Source organism: Pan troglodytes, chromosome 3 (genome assembly GCF_028858775.2).
Source record: "Pan troglodytes isolate AG18354 chromosome 3, NHGRI_mPanTro3-v2.0_pri, whole genome shotgun sequence".
In the NCBI taxonomy this organism is placed as follows: Eukaryota; Metazoa; Chordata; class Mammalia; order Primates; family Hominidae; genus Pan; species Pan troglodytes.
Genome location: NC_072401.2, coordinates 104,179,524 through 104,205,626, shown reverse-complemented (window position 1 = coordinate 104,205,626; position 26,103 = coordinate 104,179,524). Strand labels below are relative to the sequence as shown.

Here is a 26,103-nt window from a genome sequence, read left to right as displayed (position 1 = left end):
TACTGATTCATGGGCTGTAGCCAATGGTTTGGCTGGGTGGTCAGTGACTTGGAAGAAGCATGATTGGAAAATTGTGACAAAGAAATTTGGGGAAGAGGTACGTGGATGGACCTCTCTGAATGGTCAAAAACTATGAAGATATTTGTATCCCATGTGAGTGCTCACCAACGGGTGGCCTTGGCAGAGGAGGATTTTAATAATCAAGTGAATAGGATGACTCGTTCTGTGGACAACACTCAGCCTCTTTCCCCCAGCCATCCCTGTCATTGCCCAATGGGCCCATGAACAAAGTGGCCATGGTGGCAGGGATGGGGGTTACGCATGGACTCAGCAATATGGATTTCCACTCAGCAAGGCTGACCTGGCTACGGCCACTGCTGAGTGTCCAATTTGCCAGCAGCAGAGACCGACACTGAGCCCACGATATGGCACCATTCCTGGGGGTGATCAGCCAGCTACCTGGTGGCAGGTTGATTATATTGAACTGCTTCTATCGTGGAAAGGGCAGAGGTTTGTTCTCACTGGAATGGACACTTACTCTGGATATGGGTTTGCCTATCCTGCACGCAATGCTTCTGCCAAGACTGCCATTCATGGACTGACATAATGCCTTATCCACCATCATGGTAATCCACACAGCATTGCCTCTGACCAAGGCCCTCACTTTACAGCTAAAGAAGTGTGGCAGTGGGCTCGTGCTCATGGAATTCACTGGTCTTACCATGTTCCTTATCATCCTGAAGCAGCTGGATTGATAGAATGGTGGAATGGCCTTCTGTAGTCACAATTACAATGCCAACTGGGTGACAATACTTTTCAGGGCTGCGGCAAAGTTCTCCAGAAGACCATGTATGCTCTGAATCAGCATTCAATATATGGTACTGTTTCTCCCATAGCCAAGATTCATAGGTCCAGGAATCAAGGGATGGAAGTGGAAGTGGTACCACTCACCATCACCCCTAGTGATCCACTAGCAAAATTTTTGCTTCCTGTTCCTGCGACATTACGTTCTGCTGGTCTAGAAGTCTTAGTTCCAGAGGGAGAAACGCTGCCACCAGGAGACACAATGATTCCATTAAACTAGAAGTTAAGTTTGCCACCTGGACACTTCGGGCTCCTCCTCAGTTTAAGTCAACAGGCTAAGAAGGGAGTTACAGTGTTGGCTAGGGTGACTGACCCAGACTATCAAGACAAAATCAGTCTACTGCTCCACAATGGAGATAAGGAAGAGTATGCGTGGAATACAGGAGATCCCTTGGGGTGTCTTCATAGTATTACCATGCCCTGAGATTAAGGTCAATGGGAAATTACAACAGCCCAGTCTGGGCAGGACTACAAATGGCCCAGACCCTTCGGGAATGAAGGTTTGGGTCACTTTACCAGGAAAAAAACCATGACCTCCTGAGGTGCTGTTTGGTAACATGAAGTTCTTCAGTGGTGATTTCTGAGATTTTGTTGCACCCATCACCCAAGCAGTATACAGTGCACCCAATGTGTAGTCTTTTATCCCTCACCTTCCCATCCTTCCCTGCAAGTCTCCAGAGTCCAGTATATCATTCTTAAGCCTTTTGCATCCTCATAGCTTAGGTCCCACTTATAAGTGAGAACATACAATGCTTGACTTTCCATTCCTGAGTTACTTCACTTAGAATAGTGGTCTCCAACTCTACTTTATTTTGTTCCTTTTTGTGGCTGAGTAGTATTCCATATTATGTATAACATATACCACATTTAAAAAATCTACTTGTTGGTTGATGGGCATTTAGGCTGGTTTCATATTTTTGCAATTGCGAATTGTGGTGCTATAAACATGTGTATCCAAGTGTCTTTTTCATATTATCACTTCTTTTCCTCTGAATAGGTACCCAGTAGTGGGATTGCTGGATCAATGGTAGTTCTACGTTTAGTTCTTTAAGGAATCTCCGTACTGTTTTCCTTAGTTGTACTAGTTTACATTCTATCCAGCAGTGTAAAATTGGTCCTTTTTCACCATATCCATGCCAACATCTATTATTTTTTGATTTTTTTAATTATGGCCATTCTTGCAGGAGTAAAGGAGTATCTCATTGTGGTTTTGATTTCCATTTCCCTGATAGTTAGTGATGTTAAACATTTTTAAATTTTTTCTGCTATTTGTATATCTTCTTTTGAGAATTGTCTATTCATGTCCTTAGCCCACTTTTTGATGGGATTATTTGATTTTTCTTGCTAATTTGTTTGAATTCCTTGTAGATTCTGGATATTAGTCCTTTGTCGGCTGCATAGTTTGTGAAGATTTTCTCCCACTCTGTGTGTTGTCTGTTTACTCTGCTGATTATTTCTTTTTCTGTGCAGAAGCTTTTTAGGTTAGTTAGGTCCCATCTATTTATCTTCGTTTTTGTTGCATTTGCTTTTGGGTTCTTGGTCAGGAAGTCTTTGCCTAAACCAATGTCTAGAAGAGTTTTTCTGATGTTATCTTCTAGATTTTTTTTTAATGGTTTCAGGTCTTAGATTTAAGACTTTGATCTATCAAGTTGATATTTATTTATATAAGGTGAGAGATGAGGATCCAGTTTCATTCTTCTACACGTGTCTTGCCAGTTATCCCAGCATCATTTGTTGAATAGGGTGTGCTTTCCTCACTTTATTTTTTTCTTTCATTTGTCAAAGATCAGTTGGCTGTAAGTATTTGACTTTATTTCTGGGCTCTCTATTCTGTTCCACTGGTCTATGTTCCTGTTTTTGTACTTGTAGCATGCTGTTTTTGTGACTATATCCTTATAGTATAGTTTGAAGTCAGGTAATGTGATGCCTCAGGATTTGTTCTTTTTGCATAGTCTTGCTTTGGCTATGCAGGCTCCTTTTGAGTTTTATATGAATTTTAGGTTTGCTTTTGCTAGTTCTGTGAAGAATGATGATGGTATTTTGATGGGAATTGAGTTGAATTTGTAGATTGCTTTTGGCAGTATGGTCATTTTCACAATATTGATTTTATCCATTCATGAGCATGGGATGTGTTTCCATTTGTTAGTGTTATCTATGACTTCTTTTAGCAGTGTTTCATAGTTTTCCTTGTAGAGGTCTTTCATGTCCTTGGTTAGGTATATTCCTAAGTATTTTATTTTATTTTTTGCAGCTATTGTAAAAGGGGTTGAGTTCTTGATTTGATTATCAGCTTGGTCGCTGTTGGTGTATAGGAGTGCTACTGATTTGTGTACGTTGATTTGGTATCCCAAAACTTTGCTGAATTTATTTATCAGGTTAAGAACTCTTTGGATGAGTCTTTAGGGTTTCCTATGTATATGATCATATCATCAGTGAACAGCAACGGTTTTACTTCCTCTTTACTGATTTGGATGCCCTTTATTTCTTTCTCTTGTCTGATTGCTCTGGCCATGTCTTCCAGTCCTATGTCAAAGAGAAGTTGTGAAAGTGGGCATCCTTGTCTTGTTCCAGTTCTCAGGGGGAATACTTTCAACTTTTCCCTGTTCAGTACAATGTTGGCTGTGGATTTGTTGCAGATGACTTTTATTTCCTGAAGGTATGTCCCTTCTATGCCAATTTTGCTGAGGATTTTAATCATAAAGGATGCTAGACTCTGTCAAATGCTTTTTCTGCATCTGCTGAGTTGATAATATGATTTTTGTTTTTAATTCTTTTTTATGTGGTGTATCACATTTATTGACTTGCATATGTACCTGCATCCCTGGTATGAAACCCACTTGATCATGGTGTATTATCTTTTTGGTATCCTGTTGGATTTGGTTAGCTAGTGTTTTGTTGAGGCTCTTTGCAGCTATGCTCATCAGGGATATTGGTCTGTAGTTTTTGTTTGTTATGTCCTTTTCTGGTTTTGGTATGTGATAGTACTGGCTTCATATAATTATTTAGGGAGGATTCCCTCTTTCTCTATTTTTTGGAGTATTTTCAGTAGGATTGGTACCAATCTTTCTTTGAATGTCTGATAGAATTCAGCTGTGAATCCATCTGGTCCTGGACTTTTTTTTTGGTCAGCAATTTTTAAATTACTGTTTCAACATCACTACTTGTTATTGGTCTGTTGAGAGTTTCTATTTCTTCCTGTTTCAATCTGAGAAGATTGTATATTTTCAGGAATTTATCCATTTCCTCTAGGTTTCCTAGTTTGTGCACATAAAGATGTTCATAGTAGCCATGAATGATCTTTTGTATTTCTGTGGTATCAATTGTAATATCTCCCATTTCATTTCTAATTGAGCTTATTTGTATCTTCTCTCTTCTTGATTAATCTCACTAGTGGTCTATCAATTTCGTTTATCTTTTCACAGAGCCAGTTTTTGTTTCATTTATCTTTTTTCTTCCCTTGTTCGATTCTATTGTTGAAACTTTCCAGTGTATTTTGCATTTCTCTAAGTATGTCTTTCATTTTCAGAAGTTGTGATTGTTTTTTCTTTATGATATCTGTTTCTCTGGAGACCTTTTCATTCATATCCTTTATTGTTTTTTAAATTTCCTTAAGTTGGTTTTCACCTTTCTCTGGTGCCTCCTTGAGTAACCCGATAATCAACCTTCTGAATTGTTTATTTGGCAGTTCAGAGATTTCTTCTTGGTTCGATCCATTGCTGGAGAGCTAGTGTGATCTTTTGGGGGTGTTATAGAACCTTGTTTTGTCATATTACCAGAATTACTTTAACTGGTTCCTTCTCATTTGGGTAGACTGTTTCAGTGGAAAGATTTGGAACTCAAGGGTTGCTGTTTAGATTGTTTTGTCCCATGGGGTATTCCCTTGATGAGATGCTCTCCCCCTTCCCCTAGGGACGGGGATTTCTGAGAGCCAGACTGCAGTGATTGTTATTGCCCTTGTGAGTCTAGCCACCCAGCGGAGCTACTGGCCTGCAGGCTGATGCTGGGGACTGTCTGCCAAGAGTCCTGTGATGTGATCCACGTTCAGGTCTCCTAGCCATGGATACCAGCACCTGCTCCAGTGGAGGTGGCAGGGGAGTAAAGTGGGAGTCCTTGGTTGTAGCTTCATTTAGTGCACTGGCTTTCTCAAATGCTGGTTATGCTAGCAGTGAAGTTGTCATGTGAACAGACTCAGTACTTCTGGTTAACCAGGATATTACAGGCAGTGGAATTAGTTGTTTTCTTCTTTAGGCAGTGGAATTAGTTGTTTTCTTCTTTAGAGCAGGGTTGTTCTTTTATCAGTTTGAGTTGATTGGTCTCCAGCCAGGAGGTGGCCCTGTCAAGAAAGCACTAGCTGCAGTAGCAGAAGGGGGGATATAATATTGCCTTACATTGGCCAGGATGAGTACTTGGGTTTCTCAGGTGATGGGCAGGGCCATAGAGGTCCCAAGGGTTTATGTCATTTGTCTTTGGCGACCAGGTCTGGTAGAGAAAATCCATCAGGTGAGGACAGGGTTAGGCGGGTCTGAGCTCAGACTCTTTTTGGGTGGGGCCTGCCATGGCCACTATGGGGTTCTTAGGCTAATGGAATTATGTTGCCAGGGGGATTATGATTGCCTCTGCTGCATCATACAGTTCGCTAGGGAAAAGCCAGCACTGACAGGCCTTACCAGGCCGGGCGCGGTCGCTCATGCCTGTCATCCCAGCAGTTTGGGAGGCCGAGGCGGGCGGATCACGAGGTCAGGAGATCGAGACCATCCTGGCTAACACGATGAAACCCCGTCTCTACTAAAAATACAAAAAATTAGCCAGGCGTGGTGGCGGGCGCCTGTGGTCCCAGCTACTCAGGAGGCTGAGGCAGGAGAATGGTGTGAACCCGGAAGGCGGAGCTTGCTGTGAGCAGAGATCACGCCACTGCACTCCAGTCTGGGTGACAGAGCGAGACTCCACTTCAAAAACAAACAAACAAACAAAAAAAACACCACAGGCCTTACCCATCTTCCATGAAGCCAGCAAGGCCAGTCTCACTCCTACTGTGCCCCCGCAACAGCACTGACTTTATATCAGTTCCTATCCAGGCAGCCGGTGAGCAGGACTGAGATCTTGCCCCAGGCTATAAGCCTCCCTGCTGAGAAAGCAAACATGGCTCTCAGGCCTCACCTCTCCCTACCTGCTCACACCTTTGGCTGTGCTCATATCTGTTCTTCCTGTTCACCACCCCCAAGCTCCTGGATTCTGCTCAGGAAAATTCATGCTTGTCGAAAATATTACAAAGTTCAGCCAGGAGCTTCCTTCACCCTGTGACTCCCCTCCAGTTCTGCTGGGTGCCTTCCCTTCCCCAAAGACCTCTGTGAGATAGGCCAGGAATGGCTTCCCTGGACTCAAGCTGGGGACTCGCTCTTTCTGGTGCTTCTTTTCTCGGTACTATTATATTTTGCTTGGCTCCTGAAATCCATTTCAGCTCTAGGTAAGGTTAAATCCTTCTCCCGTGATCTGAATTTTCAGGTTCCCAGAGGGGATGTGTGTTTGGAGGCAGACATTTTTCCCTCTCACACTTTGGGAACTCACAGTTTTTGGCTGTTTCACAGAATTTGCAGTGGCAAACCACTTGTTTCAAAGGGTCTTGAATTCTTTTGGTTTTCCCGGTATGTTCCTGTGGTGGTTCTTGGAGCAAAAATTCACAGTGTGAGTCTCCACATGCTGTTCTGTTCATCCAAGTGGGAGCTGCATGTTAGTCCTGTCTCCTATCTGCCGTTTTATCTCAGTTTGCCAGATAATTACGTATCCTAATCCACATTTTGCTTGTTTTTGATAAGTGTTTTCTTAACATGTATTTATTTATTTTTGCCCAAGTGTCTAAGAAAACAATGCCTGTAAACAAGATAGTTGAAAAAACTTTCTCCATTTAATTCTATTTGAAGTAATTGTATCTGGGGTAAAGTCTGACATTGGTCTGAAGCAGAACTGGGGAGTGGAAAAGCTATACCTGGTTAAGTAGTCTCTGTATCTATAATCAGGTATAATGATGGAGTCCAGAAGCTTACTGAGAAAATGAGACTGATGATATTGTCATTTGCATGCTCTGATGACACATGGTTTGTTGATGTACAGTAAACATAGTAAATATGGTAAGTATCAATTATAAATAACTAGCCGAGGCACACACGGCATGTTTATTTCATGGCTGCTGCTTTATAAGCACTGACATTGTAACTATTGGTGGTGTTGTGATGTTAATGGTAGTACTAGGTAATGACTAAGTATATGGACGCTGGAGCCATCTTTCCTGGTTCTGAGTCAGTCCTCCACCACTTAATAGCCATTTGAGTATGAGCTTTAGAGTCTTTGTTGGTAAATGGGTATGATAATAGTACCTACCCCACTGGGGTCACAGGCAGTAACTTTTAACTATTATTATTGTTGTTGCAGTTACCAGCTGGTATAAACGTGTAAGTATATGTAGCATGAGGCATTGTAGTATAGTCCAAAAAATTCAGACCTTGGTGTTAGACTAGATTGGTTTCTTTCCCCAGTGTACATACTTCTGCTTAGTTGTGGCACCTCAGGAAAGCTACTTCACTTTTTGGAGCTTTAGTTTCTTCCTCTATTAAATGGTATTTACTGTACGTGTTTATTATGAAGATAAGAGTGTATGAGTGCCTACTTTAGAGGCTGATGTATAGTAAATGGTTGACAAATGATACTTTTATTTGTTTTAGGGTTCATGGGTTTGCTTAACAACTCAGGCTGACATGGGTCCTTAGTCATGAGAGGTAACCCTGAGCTGCTGTTTGCTATAAATAAGGCTCAGAATTTCAGTATGATCAAATAGGGTCAGACCAACCTGGAACCAAATTAGGTTGGTTGATTGGCCTTTGGAATAGTTATTTTAAATGTAATTTAAGCCTCTATAACTTTTTTTTTTTTTTTTTTTTTTGGTATTTTCTCTTAGTAAGAGAAAAATTTTTAGTAGACTTTTCTTTTTTTTTTTTTTTTTTTCAGCATGCATGCAGTTTATTCGCCACATTTCCCCCAGGAACTCTCTCTGGTTAGGGAATGAAAGAATTGAAGGAATGGGGGATGTACAGGTGGAAGTAAAAGGCACACCTTGAACGTGCTATGATGGGTTGAAGGGTTGAAAAGAGGTTGGTCTGAAATTGATGAGCCTCCCATTTCAGAAGCTCAGGAAGTTTGTGTCCAGGAAATATGCATGCCTTCAGCCAAATCCCTTGCACCTGATAGAGCAGAAGCAGGCACTGCCTACCCTGGCCTGGGCTGTCTGCTGGCTCTCATGTCAGGCATTTTCTGGGCCTGGCTGTCGCAGCTAGTGGGATCACTAACATTGCATGGCCATGGTGTTTTGGCCTAAACAAACAGGTGAGGCCTGGCTCTGTCTACACAGCAGCAAAAAAGGTGACTGATTAGCAGGAGATCTGTAGTGCACAAATAATGGGAGAGGGTGGGCTTGTCAGCATTAGATAATGACTCCAAAATGTAATGTAAACTCACAAGGAGGGAGTGACTCAAGGCTGGACACATGACTAAGTAAGAAAATGTGACTCTGTGAGCTGACCCAACTTCTAAACAAACCTCCTAATACAGTCACAGTGTGTTTCAGTCCCCTTGACTCTAAACCATCACAGAAGCAGAAGGAAGAGGAAGTGGTGGACTGCCCAGCTGGAGCCTGGGGACTGTCATGACTGTCTAGATCTCTGAGGTCAGAGGGTGTCACAGCCTCCTCAGACCCTGAGCCTGGGATGGAGAGGGGGAACAGGATATAGATTCCCAGGAGGGCTGTCCCCAAGGCCCTCTCCCTGCCTGTCTGGCTCCTCGGGCCTCCTCTTCTACCGCTTCTTCTTGGTCTCTTTCTTGGGCCTCTTGTTCACAGAAGGAACAGTAGCCTTGGGCTTCCTCGTCACCTCAGCACTTCTGAGCTCAGATGGTTCAGCCTCCACCTCGTGGAACTTGGGAATGGGTATGATGATGGCCAGCACACAGATGAGCTGGAAGATGGCTCCCAGGAAGAGTCCGTACCATAGCAGGTTCTCCAGGAAAGTGGGCTCAGGCACCTCCAGAGGTGAGAAGTCTAGGTCAGAGGCCATGGCCCAAGTCGCTTGCTGCCTGAGGTCTCTTCTGACTCACCACTCTTCAGAGCCAACTCTCACGCTGCTGCCCTTCTCCCCCGGAAGAGTAGACTTTGTAGGTTTACAGCAAAATTGAACAGAAAGTACAGAGGGTTCTCACATAACCTCCTACCTCCTTGCATGCACAGCATCCCATTCTTCAACATTCCCCACCAGAGTGGTACATTTGTTAGAATCAATGAACAGACATTGACACATCTTTATCACTCAAAGTCCACACTTTACATTAGGGTTCATTCTTGGTTGTACATGCTGTGGGTTTGGACAAATGTATAATGATGTGTATTCACCATTGCAATATTGTAAAGAATAATTTCAGTGCCATAAACATTCTCTGTGCTCTGTTTATTCATTCTTCTCCTCTGCTTAACCTATGGTAACCACTGATCCTTTCACTGTCTCCATAGTTTTTTCTTTTCCATGTCAAAAGACAAAATTACAACAAATGTAGTTAAAGATCAAATTGTTTTTTATTTGTGCTTCATGAATCAGGAAAGCATCCATTCTACAAAATACAGTGAGCACTTTCATGGGGCCATGGAAGAATAGTGGGTTTTGTAAGGAACAAAGAAACAGAACAGTAGGAAAAAAACTGATTGATTAACATCAGATTACTTCAGGTTACTTTTCTAAAAAGGGTAAAAGCAGAGAGAACCGGCCAGTGTGGTGGCTTACGCCTGTAATCTCAGCATTTTGGGAGGCCAAGGTAGGAGGATTGCTAGAGCTAAGGATTTTGAGACCAGCCTTGGCAACATAGTAAGATCTCCATCTCTACAAAAAAATAAAAATAAAAAATTAGCTGGGAGTGGTGGCATACATCTGTAGCCCCAGCTCCTCAGGAGGCTGAGCTGGGAGGGTTGCTTGAGCCCCGGAGGTTGAGGCTGTAGTGAACCATGGTTGTGCCACTGCACTCCAGCCTGGGTGACAGAGCAGAACAAGACCTGTTTCAAAAAAAAAAAAAAATGCAGAGAGGACTTCCTTACTCAGGTGAACCGGAATCTCAAGTTTTCAGGAAAAACTGCCCTGTTTGCGGATCTACTTCCTTCGTTAAAGTTTCAGTTTGATTAAGTGGTACTTAGCATGAGTGACTGTTTTGGTTTGATCTGGTCTGCTGAGGCCTAGTATAGGAGCTCAGTCAACAACGGCCTCCTGTAATTTTTATTTAACATCCAGAATGACATATAGTGGAAATCATACATTATTTAGGTTTTTCAGATTGGCCTCTTTAAGATAAAATTTTAACCTATAAATTATGTTTGTGTCGAAAAAATATACCTGGGAAGATTGCCCTCTTGAACCAACTTGCAGATTCCTTCAGGGAGCTGGGAGAAAGGAAGGGGACTTGTGCCCCGTCAACCAGATGATCAGCCAGCCCCCGGGCTTAGTGTGTTGATGTGTTGTGGCTGAATTGCTCTCACACCTTCCTTCTCATGATATTTTTAACTGTATTGGACTAAGTCCACAGTGGAGAGTTATAAATAGGGCTTGGGGGAGTGACATGGTCATGCTAATAATTAGGTGCCTCTTCAACCCTGTGTCTGTAAATATGTGTTCCATGTTTGTTCATTGGAGAGGCCGAGTCCTGTGTGGGAGATAAGTTGGCTGGGCTTGGCACACGGCATTTAACAGAACAAAACCTTACCATTAACCAGACCTTAAAAGCCAGTTTGGTGATTACATGTTGTTTTAAATCTCATCAGTCACTCTCTCCTCTAGTAGCTTATCAAAATATTTCTTCCAGTTTGGATCAGTTTCTGGCAGATACCTATCTTGATCTTGATACACTCCCACTGATGTTGTAGTGCTTCTTACAGATTTGCCCTGGGCAACTGCCTAACTGGCCATTGCCAGCCTAACGTGTTCATCTGGCTCTTACCTGTGTGGAACTTAGACAGAGTTGGCTTTTCCTTCTTGACTTGGAGTTACGGTCCCTAAGGAAATAACTTGGATCTGTCCCTGACAAAGGAGGGGAAGCCCCTCCATGCCTGCACAATTCCCTTCTATATATTGTTCATGGATAGATGAACTGAAAAGATTTGTTTGCCACTTTCTGTTCTGCCTCCTGTCTTGAGTATTCCTCTGGGAGATAAAGAGTGGAAAGAGTCCAGATGCAGTGGCTCATGTCTGTAATCCCAGCACTTTGGGAGGCTGAGACAGGCAGATCACCTGAGGTCGGGAGTTCAAGACCAGCCTGACCAACATGGTGAAAACCCTTGTCTACTAAAAACACACAAAAAATTAGCCAGGTGTGGTGGTGCATGCCTGTAATCCCAGCTACTTGGGAAGCTGAGGCAGGAGAATCGCTTGAACCTGGGAGGCTGAAGTTGCAGTGAGCTGGGATTGCGCCATTACAGTCCAGCCTGGGCAACAAGAGTGAAACTCCATCTCAAAAAAAAAAAAAGTGTAAAAAGAGTGGAAAGGGGGTAAGAGAAGAAAGACTTAAGGATTTATGAAGAGGCAGACTTGGGTATAGACACTCAGATGGAGCAACATCTATGAACATCTAGGAGGCCAGTCATCTTGGGCAGGGTTTAGCAAACACGTTCAGTAAATAGCTAAATACTAAATATTTTAGACCTCGAGGGCCAGATGGTCTCCATCATGTCTACTCAACTCTGCCACTATAGCACCAAAGCAGCCATATGTAAATTGCAAAGGAAAGGGCGTGGCTGTGCTCTAGTAAAACTTTACTTATGGGCACATGTCCATTCTTACTTAGCTTGCTAGCCACACAGAGACATGTAGTGAGCTGAATGTGGCCTGTGGGTGGCAGTTTGCTGACCTGAGGTAGGATAATATAAGAAACCTGATGTTAATAAGTTTTGAAGTATCTTTGCTGCCTGTGTATTCTCTGTAGAGATCCTTTTCATGCTCACTTAGCTAAGTGAAAAATAACTGGAAATGCTAAGTGAATCCAATGAGCGGAAGGGAGTTGTGCTGACTTTTGGGCAGTAGAGAAGTATTCCCCCTGGAGGCTGGCTGGGATAGTGGCAGCAAACAGCACAGTGAGAACCACAGGGCAATGAGAGACTGCTGGCTACACACCACAGATTCAGTCTTTCATTCTCTGCTGATACCCTGGTGGTTTTGTGTTTGGTTTTAAAAGGGGAAGCCAATCTTTTTTTTTTTTTAATTCTTTCAGCAAGGCAATTTACTTCTGCAGAAGGGTGCCACTTGCGTCAATCAAGATCGCAAGAGCACAGAGAACAAAGGAGACCAGGGGGTTTTTATCCTTAATGCAGTCCCTATCTCTGTGCTACTCCCCCTTGGGCTGGGGTTGGACTGCACAATTTGAGCTGACCCAATTGGCTACTTGTACATATTTTTTTAAATATAGAATGGGAGGGGGACAGAGGTGGAGAGTGTGAGATGTGCAGTTTCAGGGGAACATGGGGTGCAGGTAACCAAGGGAACAGATGTGAGTTATTGATTAGAGCTGACGAGAAGGGGGTAGGCTGTTTATGGTAACTAGGGGCAAGGAAGAACAAGATAGTTGAGTTTGAGGACAAAGGATAAGGAAATTAACAAGCTAAACCCTATAAGAGAAACTCAGAAAGACTTATTGTGTCTTACCTGACAGTTGAAGAAGCATCTATCTGTAGGGAATCCAGAAGGAGCGTTCATGAAGGTATTACAAGCCCGGAAGAAGCACACGAGCACTGAGCTGACTACTGAGCTGGAGGCGGCCTCAGACAGCAATGGCATCAACTTGTCAGGCTTTGGGAGTGAGCAGCTAGACATCAGTGACGCACTAAATTACGTCTTGCCTTATTTCTCATAGAAAAGTCTATAAGATGTAGAATCAATGTTGTTACTGTTAGGGACGAGCTGCCCCAGGAACCGCCCCCGCAGTGCAGCTGACCCTTACCCCGAATACTCTGCAGCTGCATTCCTGAACCCTTATCTAGGTGCCACAGCAAGGTCGCCGACTTGCTACACTAAGCAAACCCTGCTTACAGCCCTCCAGGTGGCACAGGGAAGGTCACGAGAAATGTGGATAAATCTAAGTTATACCCTCTTGTAAATTCCTCCGGTCATGAGATGATATGTGGTAAAGTTAACTGAAAAGACCAAGAAGCAGCTTCTCCACTCCTTCTGGGATCTCTATCTGGTTCGGCCTTCCTGCCCCCACTCCTGCCTCCACCATGTCCATCAGGGTGACCCAGAAGTCCTACAAGGTGTCCACCTCTGGGCCCCGGGCCTTCAGCAGCCACTCCTACACGAGTGGGCCCAGTGTCCACATAAGCTCCTCAGGCTTCTCCCTAGTGGGCAGCAGCAGCTTCCAAGGTTGTCTGGGCGGAGGCTATGGTGAGGGCAGCGGCGTGGGTGGCATCACCACCATCACAGTCGACCAGAGCCTGCTGAGCCCCCTTAACCTGGAGGTGGACCCCAACATCCAGGCTGTGCATACCCAGGAGAAGCAGCAGATCAAGACCCTCAACAACAAGTTTGCCTCCTTCATAGACAAGGTATGGTTCCTGGAGCAGCAGAACAAGATGCTGGAGACTAAGTGGAGCCTCCTGCAGCAGCAGAAGATGGCTCAGAGCAACATGGACAACATGTTCCAGAGCTACATCAACAACCTTAGGCGGCAGCTGAAGACTCTGGGCCAGGAGAAGCTGAAGCTGGAGGCGGAGCTTGGCAACATGCCCGGGCTGGTGGAGGACTTCAAGAACAAGTATGAGGATGAGATCAATAAGTGTACAGAGGTGGAGAATGAATTTGTCCTCATCAAGAGGATGTGGATGAAGGTTACATGAACAAGGTAGAGCTGGAGTCTCACCTGGAAGGGCTGACTGACGAGATCAATTTCCTCAAGCAGCTGTATGAAGAGGAGATCCAGGAGCTGCAGTCCCAGATCTCGGACACATCTGTGGTGCTGCCCATGGACAACAGCCACTCCCTGGGCATGAACAGCATCATCGCTGAGGTCAAGGCACCATATGAGGAGATCGCCAACTGCAGCCAGCCCAAGGCTGAGAGCATGTACCAGATCAAGGATGAGGAGCTGCAGATGCTGGCTGGGAAGCACGAGGATGACCTGCAGTGTACAAAGACTGAGATTTCTGAGATGAACCGGAACATCAGCCAGCTCCAGGCTGAGACTGAGGGCCTCAAAGGCCAGAGGGCTTCCCTGGAAGCCGCCATCACAGATGTCTGCAGCACAGGGGGCTGGCTGTTAAGGATGCCAACGCCAAGCTGTCCAAGCTGGAGGCCGCCCTGCAGCAGGCCAAGCAGGACATGGCGTGGCAACTGCTTGAGTACCAGGAACTGATGAACATCAAGCTGGCCCTGGACATCGAGATAGCCACCTACAGGAAGCTGCTGGAGGGCGAGGAGAGCCAGCTGGACTCTGGGATGCGGAACATGAGTATCCATACAAAGACCACCAGTGGTTATGCAGGTGATCTGAGCTCGGCCTGTGGGGGCCTCCCAAGCCCCAGCTTTGGCTCTGGTGTGGGCTCCAGCTCCTTCAGCCGCACCAGCACCACCAGGGCAGTGGTTGTGAAGAAGATCGAGACCCGTGATGGGAGGCTGGTGTCCTAGTCCTCTGACGTCCTGCCCAAGTGAACAGCTGCGGCAGCCCCTCCCAGCCTGCCCCTCCTGCGACTCTCCCAGAGAGCAGAAGGGAGCACAGGGAACGTGAGACCCACCTGAGGCCCAGCCCTAGCCCTCAACCCACCCACAGGGTAGTTTACTATCTGGGGACCCCCCATGCCTATGCCTTCAGCTACAAAACAATTCAATTGCTTTTTTTTTTTTTTTTTTTGGTCCAAAATAAAACCTCTGCTAGCTCTGCCAACAGCTAACCTTATAGTTACCTGTTTTTTTCAAATGTGAAAGATGGGTATTCCGAAAAACCATACAAAGAGTCCCTCTCTTTAACCTGCATCCAAAAACTCATGAAATTAGAAACTGTCCAACCACAGGGAAACAGCCTGGCTAAGATTCAAAGTGTAGGCAAAAGCCTGCAGAGAGTGAACAGAATCCTCATGGGCCCAAGGAGCATCCAGAAAAGTCACTTCAAAGAGGTGGGAAAGCAGAGCAACAGGAAGGAACAGGGTGCCTGGGCATTTGTGGAGAGTGCTGCCAAAGAAAAAAGGCTCAGGAGTCCAGCCCCAAGGGAGCTGGAACAGCCTCACATAGAGCAGGGGCATGAGAAGTTAGCAGGAAACGCCATCTATACCAAGCCTTCGTTCAACCAAGAGCATAAGGCAGCAGTCTTCTCTTTGCTGAAACCCTTCTCCATGGGCGTGCCTTCTATCTCCACCCCTGCAAAAGCCCTACCTGTGGTCAGAAACAGATTGAAAGACTTACCCATTTTGGTTTTAGAAAATGCAAAGTTGAGTTAAAACCAATCGTACATTCCAGAAAAGTTCTCTCAGTAGACTTTGCTTGCAAAGAGGCCTCCATTCTCTGCAGTGAAAAGCCTCATAAAGGCCCCTTCACAAGGGGCTTTTTCATCTTTAGGAGACCTGAATCTTCAGGAAAATCCTTTTCCGGAAGTATTTCTCCATCAGAATGTTTTAAAAGCACCACTGCAAGAAATGCCTTTGAACAAAACATTTTTATGGAAAACACTACTATGCCAGAAGGCACCATCTCTGAAAACACAACCTACAACCATCCTCCTGAGGGAGATTCTGCTGGGACTGCGTTCAACTTAGAGAAGACTGTGAAACACAATGGGAATACAACAACATGGGCACTGGCCTGTCTCCCGAGCCCAAAAGCTTCAATTACCCATTGCTCTCGTCCCCAGGTGATCAGTTTGAAATTCAGCTAAACCAGCAGCTACGGCCCCTCATCCCCAATAATGTTGTGAGAAGACTCATTTCTCATGTTATCTGGACCTTGAAGATGGAGTGCTCTGAGCCCCATGTGCAATTGGCCTATACCAAGCTCATCTCCAGGACAGGCCTCCTGATTCATCAGTGAGCAGCAAGAAGTAAAGATGTCCAAGGCAGAATGGGATACAGACCAATGGAAAACTGAGAACTATATCAATGACAGCACGGAAGCCCAGAGCAAACAGAAAGAGCAGAAGTCAAGTGAGGTGAGGACCACACAGAAACATGAAACCCAGATTTTCCTATCATTTAGCATCTTCCAGGAAAGTGCCCACACAGGAGAACCTGGGACTCCCAGACCATAGTTTGTCTTGGCCATGTAACTTCAGCCATGACAGTGATCTCCCACTTTGCTCATTTAGAGAGTGAAACAGGTTAGTACACAAGATAAACTGTAGGCCGGACATGATGGCTCATGCCTGTAATCCTAGCACTTTGGGAGGCTGAGGTAGGTGGATCACTTGAGGTCAGGAGTTTGAGACCAGCTTGGCCAACATGGTGAAACCCTGTCTCCAAGGGGAAGCCAATCTTAATGTCCACCAATTTTCTTTGATAATGAAGCTGTATTATTTATATCTCAGAGAATTATTTCATTTCAGGTAATTTGTTGGAATTTTCCCTTCACATTTTTCAGTATTAACGATCTGTCCCCTCTTTGTACTACTAGGCCAAAAGTTCATTAATTTTTAGGTGATAAATAGCTGTTGTTAATAATTTATTTTATGTTTGTTTTATTAATTTATTTGTGCATATTTAACCATCTACCATAATTTTTACCTTGTATCAACAGGATTCTTACTACAGATTTAATGACCTTAACTACAGATGGGTCTCTTTGGATAACTGGACCTATAGCAAAGAATTTAAAATCCCCTTTGAAATTAGGTATGTATGTTTGTGGGTGTATTTTTATTATTATTTGAACTTTTCTTCTTTTTCTATCTGGGCAAAAATGTTGTGTTTTGTTTGTTTTTTTTTTTGTTTGTATGTTTTGTTTTGTTTTTTTAGGTTACATATCTGAGAGTTAAGTAAGATGAAAGCCTTGTACTATAAAAGTGAATATATTATTTATGTTTTGTTTTGTATATGAGGATGGTGCTACTAATCAACAGTCACCAAATTGTGTCTTATGGAGTCATTTTTCCAGTGGTTATGCCCTATGTAGTGCTAACCAGCCATTGAGACTATGACCTTGACCTATACTATGTGGTGAAGCCAGGAGGTGAAGCACAGATACTGTTTTCAGTAATGTTCTGTTATTATAAGCAAATATTTCCATATGAGGTAGAATGTTACCCAAAGGTACCACCACTACTGCTAAATGAAAAAAAAAAATCCTTCTGTCCCTTTTGTGTGATTTTTTTTTTTTGGTAATTATTTACTAGTCTTTTAAAGGGGGGAAAAGGCCAGAATATTGTTATCAATATCATGGAGTTACTGCTATGCTCCAGGCTTTTATTTACAGATAATATTTAGAATATCTTTCATAATGGTTCTATTTCACCTTGAACTCAACATATCCAATTGATTTCCCCCTTAAAACTAACTTTATATTGTAACAGCTTCATTGTTTTTCTTAATGTAACACCATTTTCCAATCTATGTCTAAGGTGCTTTGGACTTATTACATCTTTTCTTCATCTTCCTGTGTTCAGTCTGTTCTGGGTCTTGCAAATTTTTGTTTAACATTTCTCTTGGTTTGGCCCCTTCCATCTCATTTCCATCTTTCCATCTTTGCCTAGAAGAGTGCCAGGAAAGAGGCCAAAGCTGCCTAATCAAATTTCTTGCTTTGTTCTTTTATTCTCCAATCTTTTCAATTTAGAAACATTAGATTAATCATCCCAGAATATTGATTGTGCCAAGATAGGTATTCGTTCAAGAATAGCAAGTGTCTATTTTACTTGGCAAATCAAGTATAAACTTCTCACTTGTCTGTGAAAATACAGCTGAAAAATGTCTGTCCCTGTAACACTGCCCACACCTCTCTGCCCCTCGGATTTGTCCAGCTTTTTCCTCCTTAGCTCCCCAGCCCAAATTACACATATGAGTCAATTACCTAAAAGTAATTCATGCTGTCAGCACTTCCTTGTTTTGGTTTTGCTCTTTGCAGGGGTAAGGGGTTCCTGCAAAGAGCAAAGGGTATAAGGGGAGTAGAAATGCCTCCACCCAGTCATTTCTACCTAGTTTTAAAAAAAATACTTTATTGATATATAATTAACATATTGTACAATTCAGTCATTTAAGGTATATAATTCAATGGTTTTTAGTATACTTACAGTTACAAAACCATCACCACAATCAATTTTAGAACATTTTCCTCATCCCCCCACAAAAAGTTACACCCATTAGCAGTCATTTCCCATTGCCCACTCCTCCTGCCCCTGAATTCTTACCCCAGCCCTAGGAACCACTAATTTACTTTCTGTCCCTCTGGATTTCCTTGTTCTGGATACCTCATATAAATGGAATCATACAATATGTGGGCCTTTGTGACCGCCTCTTTCACTTAGCATAATAATGTTTTCAAAGTTCATCCATGTTGTAGCATGTATCAGTACTTCATTCCTTTTTATTGTTGAATAGTATTTTATTGTATGAATACAACACATTTTATTTATTCTTCTCTTCATTAAGTTCTTGTTTCCATTTTGAAATCTTTTCTTATGAGATAAACTCTGATAGCACTTGTAGTTGTTCAACAATATTGCCAGCCAGCCACCAAATGCCAACCAGATTGCAGACTCCTTAAGTACAGGCACTGTTATAGTTTCCTGTAAGGCTTAGCAGAGTGCTGGGTGCATAATATTCACTTATAGATCATAGTTTTCTAACGTGTTCTCTTAGACAGGGTCAGTAAATGTAGTTTGTGAGAACGTTTTATGTCTATTATTTAACTTGGTTCTCATTTGTTTTTTTTTTTGAGACGGAATCTTGCAAGTGCAGTGGTGGGATATCCACTCACTGCAACCTCCGCCTCCTGGGTTCAAGTGATTCTCCTGCCTCAGCCTCCCTAGTAGCTTGGATTACAGGCACCCACCACCACGCCTGGCTAGTTTTTTGTAATTTTAGTAGAGACAGGGTTTCGCCATGTTGGCCAGGATGGTCTCGAACTCCTGACCTCAGGTGATCTGCCTGCCTAGGCTTCCCAAAGTGCTGGGATTACAGGCGTGAGCCACTGCTCCTGGCCTAACTTGGTTCTCATAATAGCTTTCTGAAGTATTAACTAGAAAAAGTCAATATATTTGGAAATTATAAGTTGTGCTCTTGGTTTTATGGTGATTTATTGATACATTATAGAGAAAGATAAGCTGGATCACTCAAAGGACGTAAGTATGTTTTAAAGCAGTACTTCTGAAAATGTCACTGGAAACTGCCTTTTAAGAACATATATTTTTTGTGGAATATTTATTTCTTTAGGCCTTAAATAAAAAAGAGACTTATCTAAGTTAATGCTTTACACATCTTGTTTTAAAAATCTTTTCTTTTTTTTAGCAAATGGCAAAAAGTAAATTTGATTCTTGAGGGAGTGGATACAGTTTCAAAAATCCTGTTCAATGAAGTCACTATTGGGGAAACAGACAATATGTTCAATAGATATGTAAGTATATAATGACATTAGGTTAAAAAAAAATTTATGTGTGTTTATGTTAATTGCTTTTGTGAGTAGAGAAAAGTAAATGCATAATTGGCCATGTGACAAATATGAGCTCATTAAAGCACTGGATGAGTTACTTGATTTCTCAGTTGCCACATTTGTGGAATAATGGAAACCTTACAAACCCCATGGGGTTAGTGTGGGGATTTAGTAAGCTAATTGTATAAAATGTTGGCAAGTTCTTGGCACATAGGAAGTGTTCAAAACATGCCAATCCCTCCTCTGCTGATACAGTTTCATTGGACAAATGATTTTAAAATAAAATGTCATTTCCTTTCTGGAATAGTTATATTAAGAGATTATATGCTGATCTTCCTTTCCTTTCAAAGGTAGACTTTTCAAAACAAAAATAACTCATTACTTAGAAATGCATGCTGTTCATACCGGAGAGGCAGGTTGTCATGAAGTGTCTAGGAAACCCTTGGCAGTTCAAGGCCACGTATAAGTAGACAGAGCAGACATTCCAGAGCTAAAGTTATTTTTTGCTCTATCCATTTCCCTAGGACCATCATTTTGCCAGGAAAAATAGAAGGAGAAGCCTAGAAACTTGGATTGGGTAGGAAAATATGCTTAGTTTTAACTAAAAGTGGGCAACTAAGTGATAGATACTACAGTGTTTCAGAGAAGTGTTCCCTCCTGCAAGGAGGCTAAACCTAGATCGGCGTTATATTATGTGTCTTTCATACAAAATGCCTTTATCTAAAATTTTACACACAAGACTACTTCCACATCATGGGTTTGTCTGATTGTTCCCTTTAACTTAGAGCTTTGATATTACCAACGTGGTCAGGGACGTGAACTCCATTGAGCTGCGTTTCCAGTCAGCGGTGTTGTATGCAGCACAGCAGAGCAAAGCTCACACTCGCTACCAGGTTCCCCCAGACTGCCCTCCACTTGTGCAGAAGGGTGAATGCCATGTCAACTTTGTTCGGAAGGTAATGGTCTCTCAAACAGGTCAGGTTTTATTTTTGAGGACGGGGTGTGCTGGCATATGAAATGCTTATTTGAAGACTCCCATGGCATTTCAGAAGTTAGGAATCTCTTTCCTGATCCCTTTAGTGGGGTTTGAAAATTTGAAATAAGAACCAAAAGATTATTTGAAATATTGTGGAGAATCTTTATCTTTTTCTAAGTTTTCTTCCTGAAGCGTGTTCAGAACTTAGGTAACAGAAAAAGAAAGGAAAAGAAAAATATGTGGCTGATAATGGAACTTTACAAATTATTTTTTTAACATTTAAGTTTATCAAACTTTTCACCAGATTGTGAAAATGTATTAGTGATTCTTGTTTCTAGGAAGCCCTCTGCAAATATTAGTATATTTGATGATATGTTCTTGCATCTTACTGTCAGGTTCTCATAAAATCTAACAAAAAGATAACAAAGTCCACAAAAGTAATTATTTTTCTTAGAGTATGATTCCAGTCTAAGAGGACTTGGATCTATTTTACTACATGATTGAATCAGTATTCTATGTGACATTTGGTTTTTTAATGTTTATTTCATTTTACTTCATATTTTAAAAATTTGAATTGTATAAACTGTACATAAAATTTATCACTTTAATAATTTTTAAGTGTACAGTTTAGTAGTGTTAAGTATATTTACATTAAGTAACCACAGAGCTTTCTCACCTTGCAAAACTGAAACTCTACCCATTACCCATTATATTATATTATACCCATTATTGTTTAAACAATAGCTCTCCATTTCCTTCTCCCCAGCCCCTTACAACCAGCATTCTACTCTTTTCTTTTCTTTCTCTTTTTTTTTTTTTTTTTTTTGAGACTGGGTCACACTCTGTCGCCCAGGCTGGAGTACAGTGGTGCGATCACAACTCACCACAGCCTCCACCTTCTGGGCTCAAGCGATGCTCCCACCTAGGTCTCTTGAGTAGCTAGGACTACAGGCGAACACCACCATGCCCAGATAATTTGTGTATTTTTTTTGTAGAGACAGGATTTTGCCATGTTGCCCAGGCTGGTCTCTAACTCTAAGGCTCAAGCAATCTGCCCACTTTGGCCTCCCAAAGTGCCGGGATTACAGGTGTGAGCCACCATGCTTGGCCCATTCTACTCTTTTCTATGTGTTTGATTCCCCTAGAAATCTTATGTAAGTGGAATCATACAGTATTTGTCTTTTTGTGACTGACTTATTTCACTTAGCATAATTTCCTCATGATTCATCCATGTTGTAGCATGTGAGAGAATTTCTTTACATTTTAAGGCTGAATAACATACCATTCTATGCATATACCACATTTTGTTTATCCATTCATCCGTTGACGGACATTTAGGTTGCTTCCACCTTTTGACTATTGTGAATAATGCTGCTATGAACATGGGTGTACAAATATCTTTACATGACCCTTCTTTCAGTTCTTTTGGATATATTCCCAGAAATGGTATGGTTGGATCATATGGTAATTCTGTTTTTAATTTTTTGATGGATTGAATTTATTTATTTATTTATTTATTTATTTATTTATTTATTTATTTGAGATGGAGTCTTGCTCTGTTGCTCAAGCTAGAGTGCAATAGCGAGATCTCGGCTCACTGCAACCTCCGCCTCCCGTGTTAAAACAATTCTCTTGCCTCAGCCCCCTGAGTAGCTGGGATTCCACGCATGCACCGTCACACTTGGCTAATTTTTTAATTTTTAGTAGAGACGGAGTTTCGCCGTGTTGGCCAGGCTGCTCTTGAACTCCTGACCTCAGGTGATCCACCCGCCTCGGCCTCCCAAAGTGTTGGGATTACAGGCGTGAGCCATGAAATTTAGTTTTAACAACAAATGTAATGATTGGGCTCATTGTGAAGATACTAAACATATTTTCCCAATACTCTTTAGGTAGAACTGTTACATTAGCTAATATGTTCTGATTAAATTAAGTGGCTCTTTTTCAGCTAGATTGATTTACTATTAAATTATGTTTCCTTAATATAAGTACTAGGATTAAAATTATACCTCCTCCTGTTTGATTCAACCTACCTAAACTTGTGTCAATGACCCATTGACCATTTGTTCAAATTACTGTAATAACAGCCTTAGAGTATTGCTTTGACAATTTTCAGTAGTCAAGTATTCCATGGAATATTTGTCTGCTTATAAGTCTGGATAAGATTTATCTTTTGATTCTTTTGCCTTTGGCTTCCAATGACACAGTGGTTTAAATGCTAGAGGTTGTACTTTTTCCCTCTCCCCTTCCTTTTTTTTTTTTTTTTTTTGAGATGGAGTCTCACTCTGTTGCCCAGGCTGGAGTGCAGTGGCATGACCTCGGCTCACTGCAACCTCTGCCTCCCAGATTCAAGTGATTCTCCTGCCTCAGCCTCCCGAGTAGCTGGGATTACAGGCACCTGCCACCATGCCCGGCTAATTTTTGTATTTTTTTTTTTTGAGACTGAGTCTTGCTCTGTTGCCCAGGCTGGAGTGCAGTGGCACAATCTCAGCTCACTGCAAGCTCCGCCTCCTGGGTTCATGCCATTCTTTTGCCTCAGCCTCCCAAGTAGCTAGGACTACAGGCGCCTGCCACCATGCCCGGCTAATTTTTGTAGTTTTAGTAGAGATGGGGTTTCACCATGTTGGCCAGGCTGCTCATGAACTCCTGACCTCGGGTGATCCACCTACCTTGGCCTCCCAAAGTGCTGGGATTACAGGCATGAGCTACTGTGCTGGCTTCCCCTTCCATTTTTAACCTTTATCAAAACTGAAACTATCCTGGATCCTAATGTGAAAAGTTACTTTTCAAGTCATCAATAAAGATAATATAAATGTTATACATATATCCATATGCTATTTTGCTCCACCCTCTATTCAATTTGTGGCATTTAAAACATACTCTCAAGTTATCTAGATAGAACATAGCCCTTTGTCACTAACATCAGGAATCATATCCAGTTTTCTGCTATCACAATGTTTTGGACACTAACCTCTGGGTAGACTTCCAGAACAATTGCAAGTTGCATCTAGGTATTTCTGACTAGATTGACATGGTCCAGTGGGAAGACACCTGAGTTGGAGACCAAGTGAAGAGTCTTGGGTCTGAATTCTGGCTTTGTGAACATAGAGTAACTTGAGGTATGCCCATCATTTGTACATGGAGCTAATCCCTGATATGAAGATATAGTGAAATAACAATGTAAATGCACTTTGCATGTTGTAAAGTGCTATACAACCATTCAAAAAGTAGAGTGGTGATATCTATTTTGGAGGCTTATTACTATAATTACAGGTAATGAACAAGATGCTCAGCTTAGGTTATATGAAGTTAGTGGGGTCTTTACTTTAATCTCTTAATCCTGTTATCTTCATAAACTGAGACTGTACATCACCTCAGGACCACTATTGTACAAATTGATTGTAGAACATGTGTGTTTGAACAATATGAAATCTGATTGTAAAATGTGTGTTTGAACAATATGATCAGTGCACCCTGAAAAAGAACAGAATAACAGCAATTTTCAGGGAAGAAGGGAAGATAACCATAACATCTGACTGCCTGTGGGGTCAGGCAGAATAGAGCCATATTTATCTTCTTGCAGAAAGCCTATAAACGGATGTGCAAGTAGGAGAAATATCGCTGAATTCTTTTCCCAGCAAGGAGTAACCCTGGGGAAGGAATGCATTCCTGGGGGTAGGTCTGTAGACGGCCACCCTGGCAGTGTCTGTCTTATGCGGTTGAGATAAGGACTGAAATACACCCTGGTCTCCTGCAGTACCCTCAGGCTTACTAGGATTGGGAAATTCCAGCCTGGTAAATTCTAGTCAGACTGATTCTCTGCTCTCGAACCCTGTTTCCTGTTAAGATGCTTATCAAGACAATGTTTGCACAGAGGGACATAGACCCTCATCAGTAATTCTAATTTTGCCTTGCCTTGTGATCTTTATTGCCCTTTGAAGCATGTGATCTTTGTGACTTACTCCCTGTTTGTACACCCCCTCCCCTGTTAAAATCCCTAATAAAAACTTGCTGGTTTTGTGGATTGGGGTCGTCATCACGGTCCTACCAATATGTGATGTCATCCCCAGAGGCCCAGCTGTAAAATTTCTCTCTTTGTACTCTTTCTGTTTATTTCTCAGACTGGCCGACACTTAGGGAAAATAGAAAAGAACCTATGTTGAAATATTGGGGGCTGGTTCCCCTGATACTCTCTTTCACCAGTTCTTTGAACCTCCACTTTCCCTGTAGCAACCTAAGTCCCCTATTGTCTCTGCTTCCTTTTCTGTCCAGAATGGATAGTGGGACTCATCACTTCTGCTACCCTCTTACCAATGTTTGATGCCATCTTCCTTGTTTTCCGTTTACATCTCTGGCCGTTCCTTGTAAGTCTCTTTATCCACATCCTTGTACTCCAAAAGTTATATTATAGGGCCTTTCTCTGTTCTAGACTCTTTTCTCATTTTATACCCTCTCTAGGCTATCTCATTTTTCATTTCTTCCATAACAAATCTATTTGCCATTGTCTCCCAATATTGTGTCTTCCGTCCAACTTTTCTTCAATTCCAGACCTTACATTCAGATGCTTATTTAGCATCATCACTTGTCTGATTCACAGGGACCTAAAGCTCAGTATGCGCCACACCACACTTGTGATTTAAGTCCTTCTCCCAGGGTTCTGTCTCTTGCTGAATGGAATACTATCCACAACAGGTGCTCAAGCCAGAAACTTGAGTTTTTCTTGACACGTTTATCTCCTTTTTCTCTCTTCCAATCTATTGCTTAGTCCTCTTGATGATGTGAATAGTACCTCTTTAATAGCTCTTCAGTCTGTTCACATTTCATTTCTGCCACTATGTCTTGAGTTCAGTCATGCCTTGCATGAAATATTGCCTGGTTGCCTAACTGGCATCCCTGAAACTTCACTTGCCTTCCTCTAGTTAATCATTTACAGAGCAGCTAGAATGGTCTTTTCAGAAAAAAATGATCACAGCACTGCTTTTCTTCAAACTCTTCAACAGCTTCTCATTGCCTTTAGGCCAGTGTCCATGGGTCTTAGCTCTGTCTGGCCCATGCTCACTTCTCCAGTCGTCTCCCTGCCTCTTCCCATTGTTCTCTCTTCAGCTTCTGGAATGCATCATACTGTCCTGCACCTCCAGACCTTTGCACATGCTGTTCCTTCTGAAAGGAGTGCTTCTGGGCCAGCACAGTGACTCATGACTGTAATCCCAGCACTTTGGCAGGCCAAGGCAGGTGGATCACTTGAGTTCAGGAGCTTAAGATCAGCTTGGACAACATGACAAAACCCCAAGTCTAAAAAAAAATACAAAAATTAGCCTGTAGTCCCTGCCACTCAGGAGGCTGAGGTGGGAGGAGCCTGGAGGTTGAGGCTGCAGTGAGCCAAGATTGTGTCACTATACTCCAGCCTGGGTGACAGAGTGAGACATCTCAAAAAAAAAAAAAAAAAAGTTCCTGCTTGCCATTTGCCTGCTTACAGTGGATAAATGGTACTCACCCTTCAGAGTCTTTTTTTTTTTTTCAGGAAAACTCATCTTGATACCCATCCTCCTCAACCTCTCACTGTATGTTCCCTGCCTATTTCCATTGTAAAATTCATTATACTTGTAATTATTTATTCAATGCTTGAATTTCGTGCTTGAC

General features: G+C 42.4%; 2 protein-coding genes and 1 pseudogene across 6 annotated transcripts in view; 2 read left to right on the top strand and 1 right to left on the bottom strand.

The window, feature by feature from the left end:
- The window catches only part of MANBA (mannosidase beta), a 129,520-nt gene that overhangs the window by 17,790 nt on the left and 85,627 nt on the right, over nt 1–26,103 (top strand). For 3 of the 5 annotated variants that reach the window (XM_001169005.6, XM_063808980.1, XM_063808981.1), the window contains 3 exons: nt 16,647–16,741; nt 19,349–19,454; nt 20,276–20,446. In XM_001169005.6, the coding sequence (XP_001169005.2) occupies nt 16,647–16,741; nt 19,349–19,454; nt 20,276–20,446 (372 nt within the window). Of the gene's footprint in view, nt 1–14,669; nt 16,063–16,646; nt 16,742–19,348; nt 19,455–20,275; nt 20,447–26,103 lie in introns of those variants that run through there. The other 2 variants (XM_024356181.3, XM_016951932.4) reach the window with 2 other exon arrangements.
- Nucleotides 8,692–9,015, bottom strand: LOC129143753 (protein MANBAL-like). Its single transcript, XM_054683235.2, has one exon. The coding sequence runs from the start codon at nt 8,961–8,963 to the stop codon at nt 8,706–8,708; it is 258 nt and encodes an 85-aa protein (XP_054539210.1). The 5' UTR covers nt 8,964–9,015; the 3' UTR covers nt 8,692–8,705.
- On the top strand, nt 13,151–14,576 carry LOC134809801 (keratin, type II cytoskeletal 8-like; annotated as a pseudogene).

Excerpts from the sequence above, each read along its gene's own strand:
- LOC129143753 (XM_054683235.2), bottom strand. The coding sequence starts at position 8,963 with ATGGCCTCTGACCTAGACTTCTCACCTCTGGAGGTGCCTGAGCCCACT.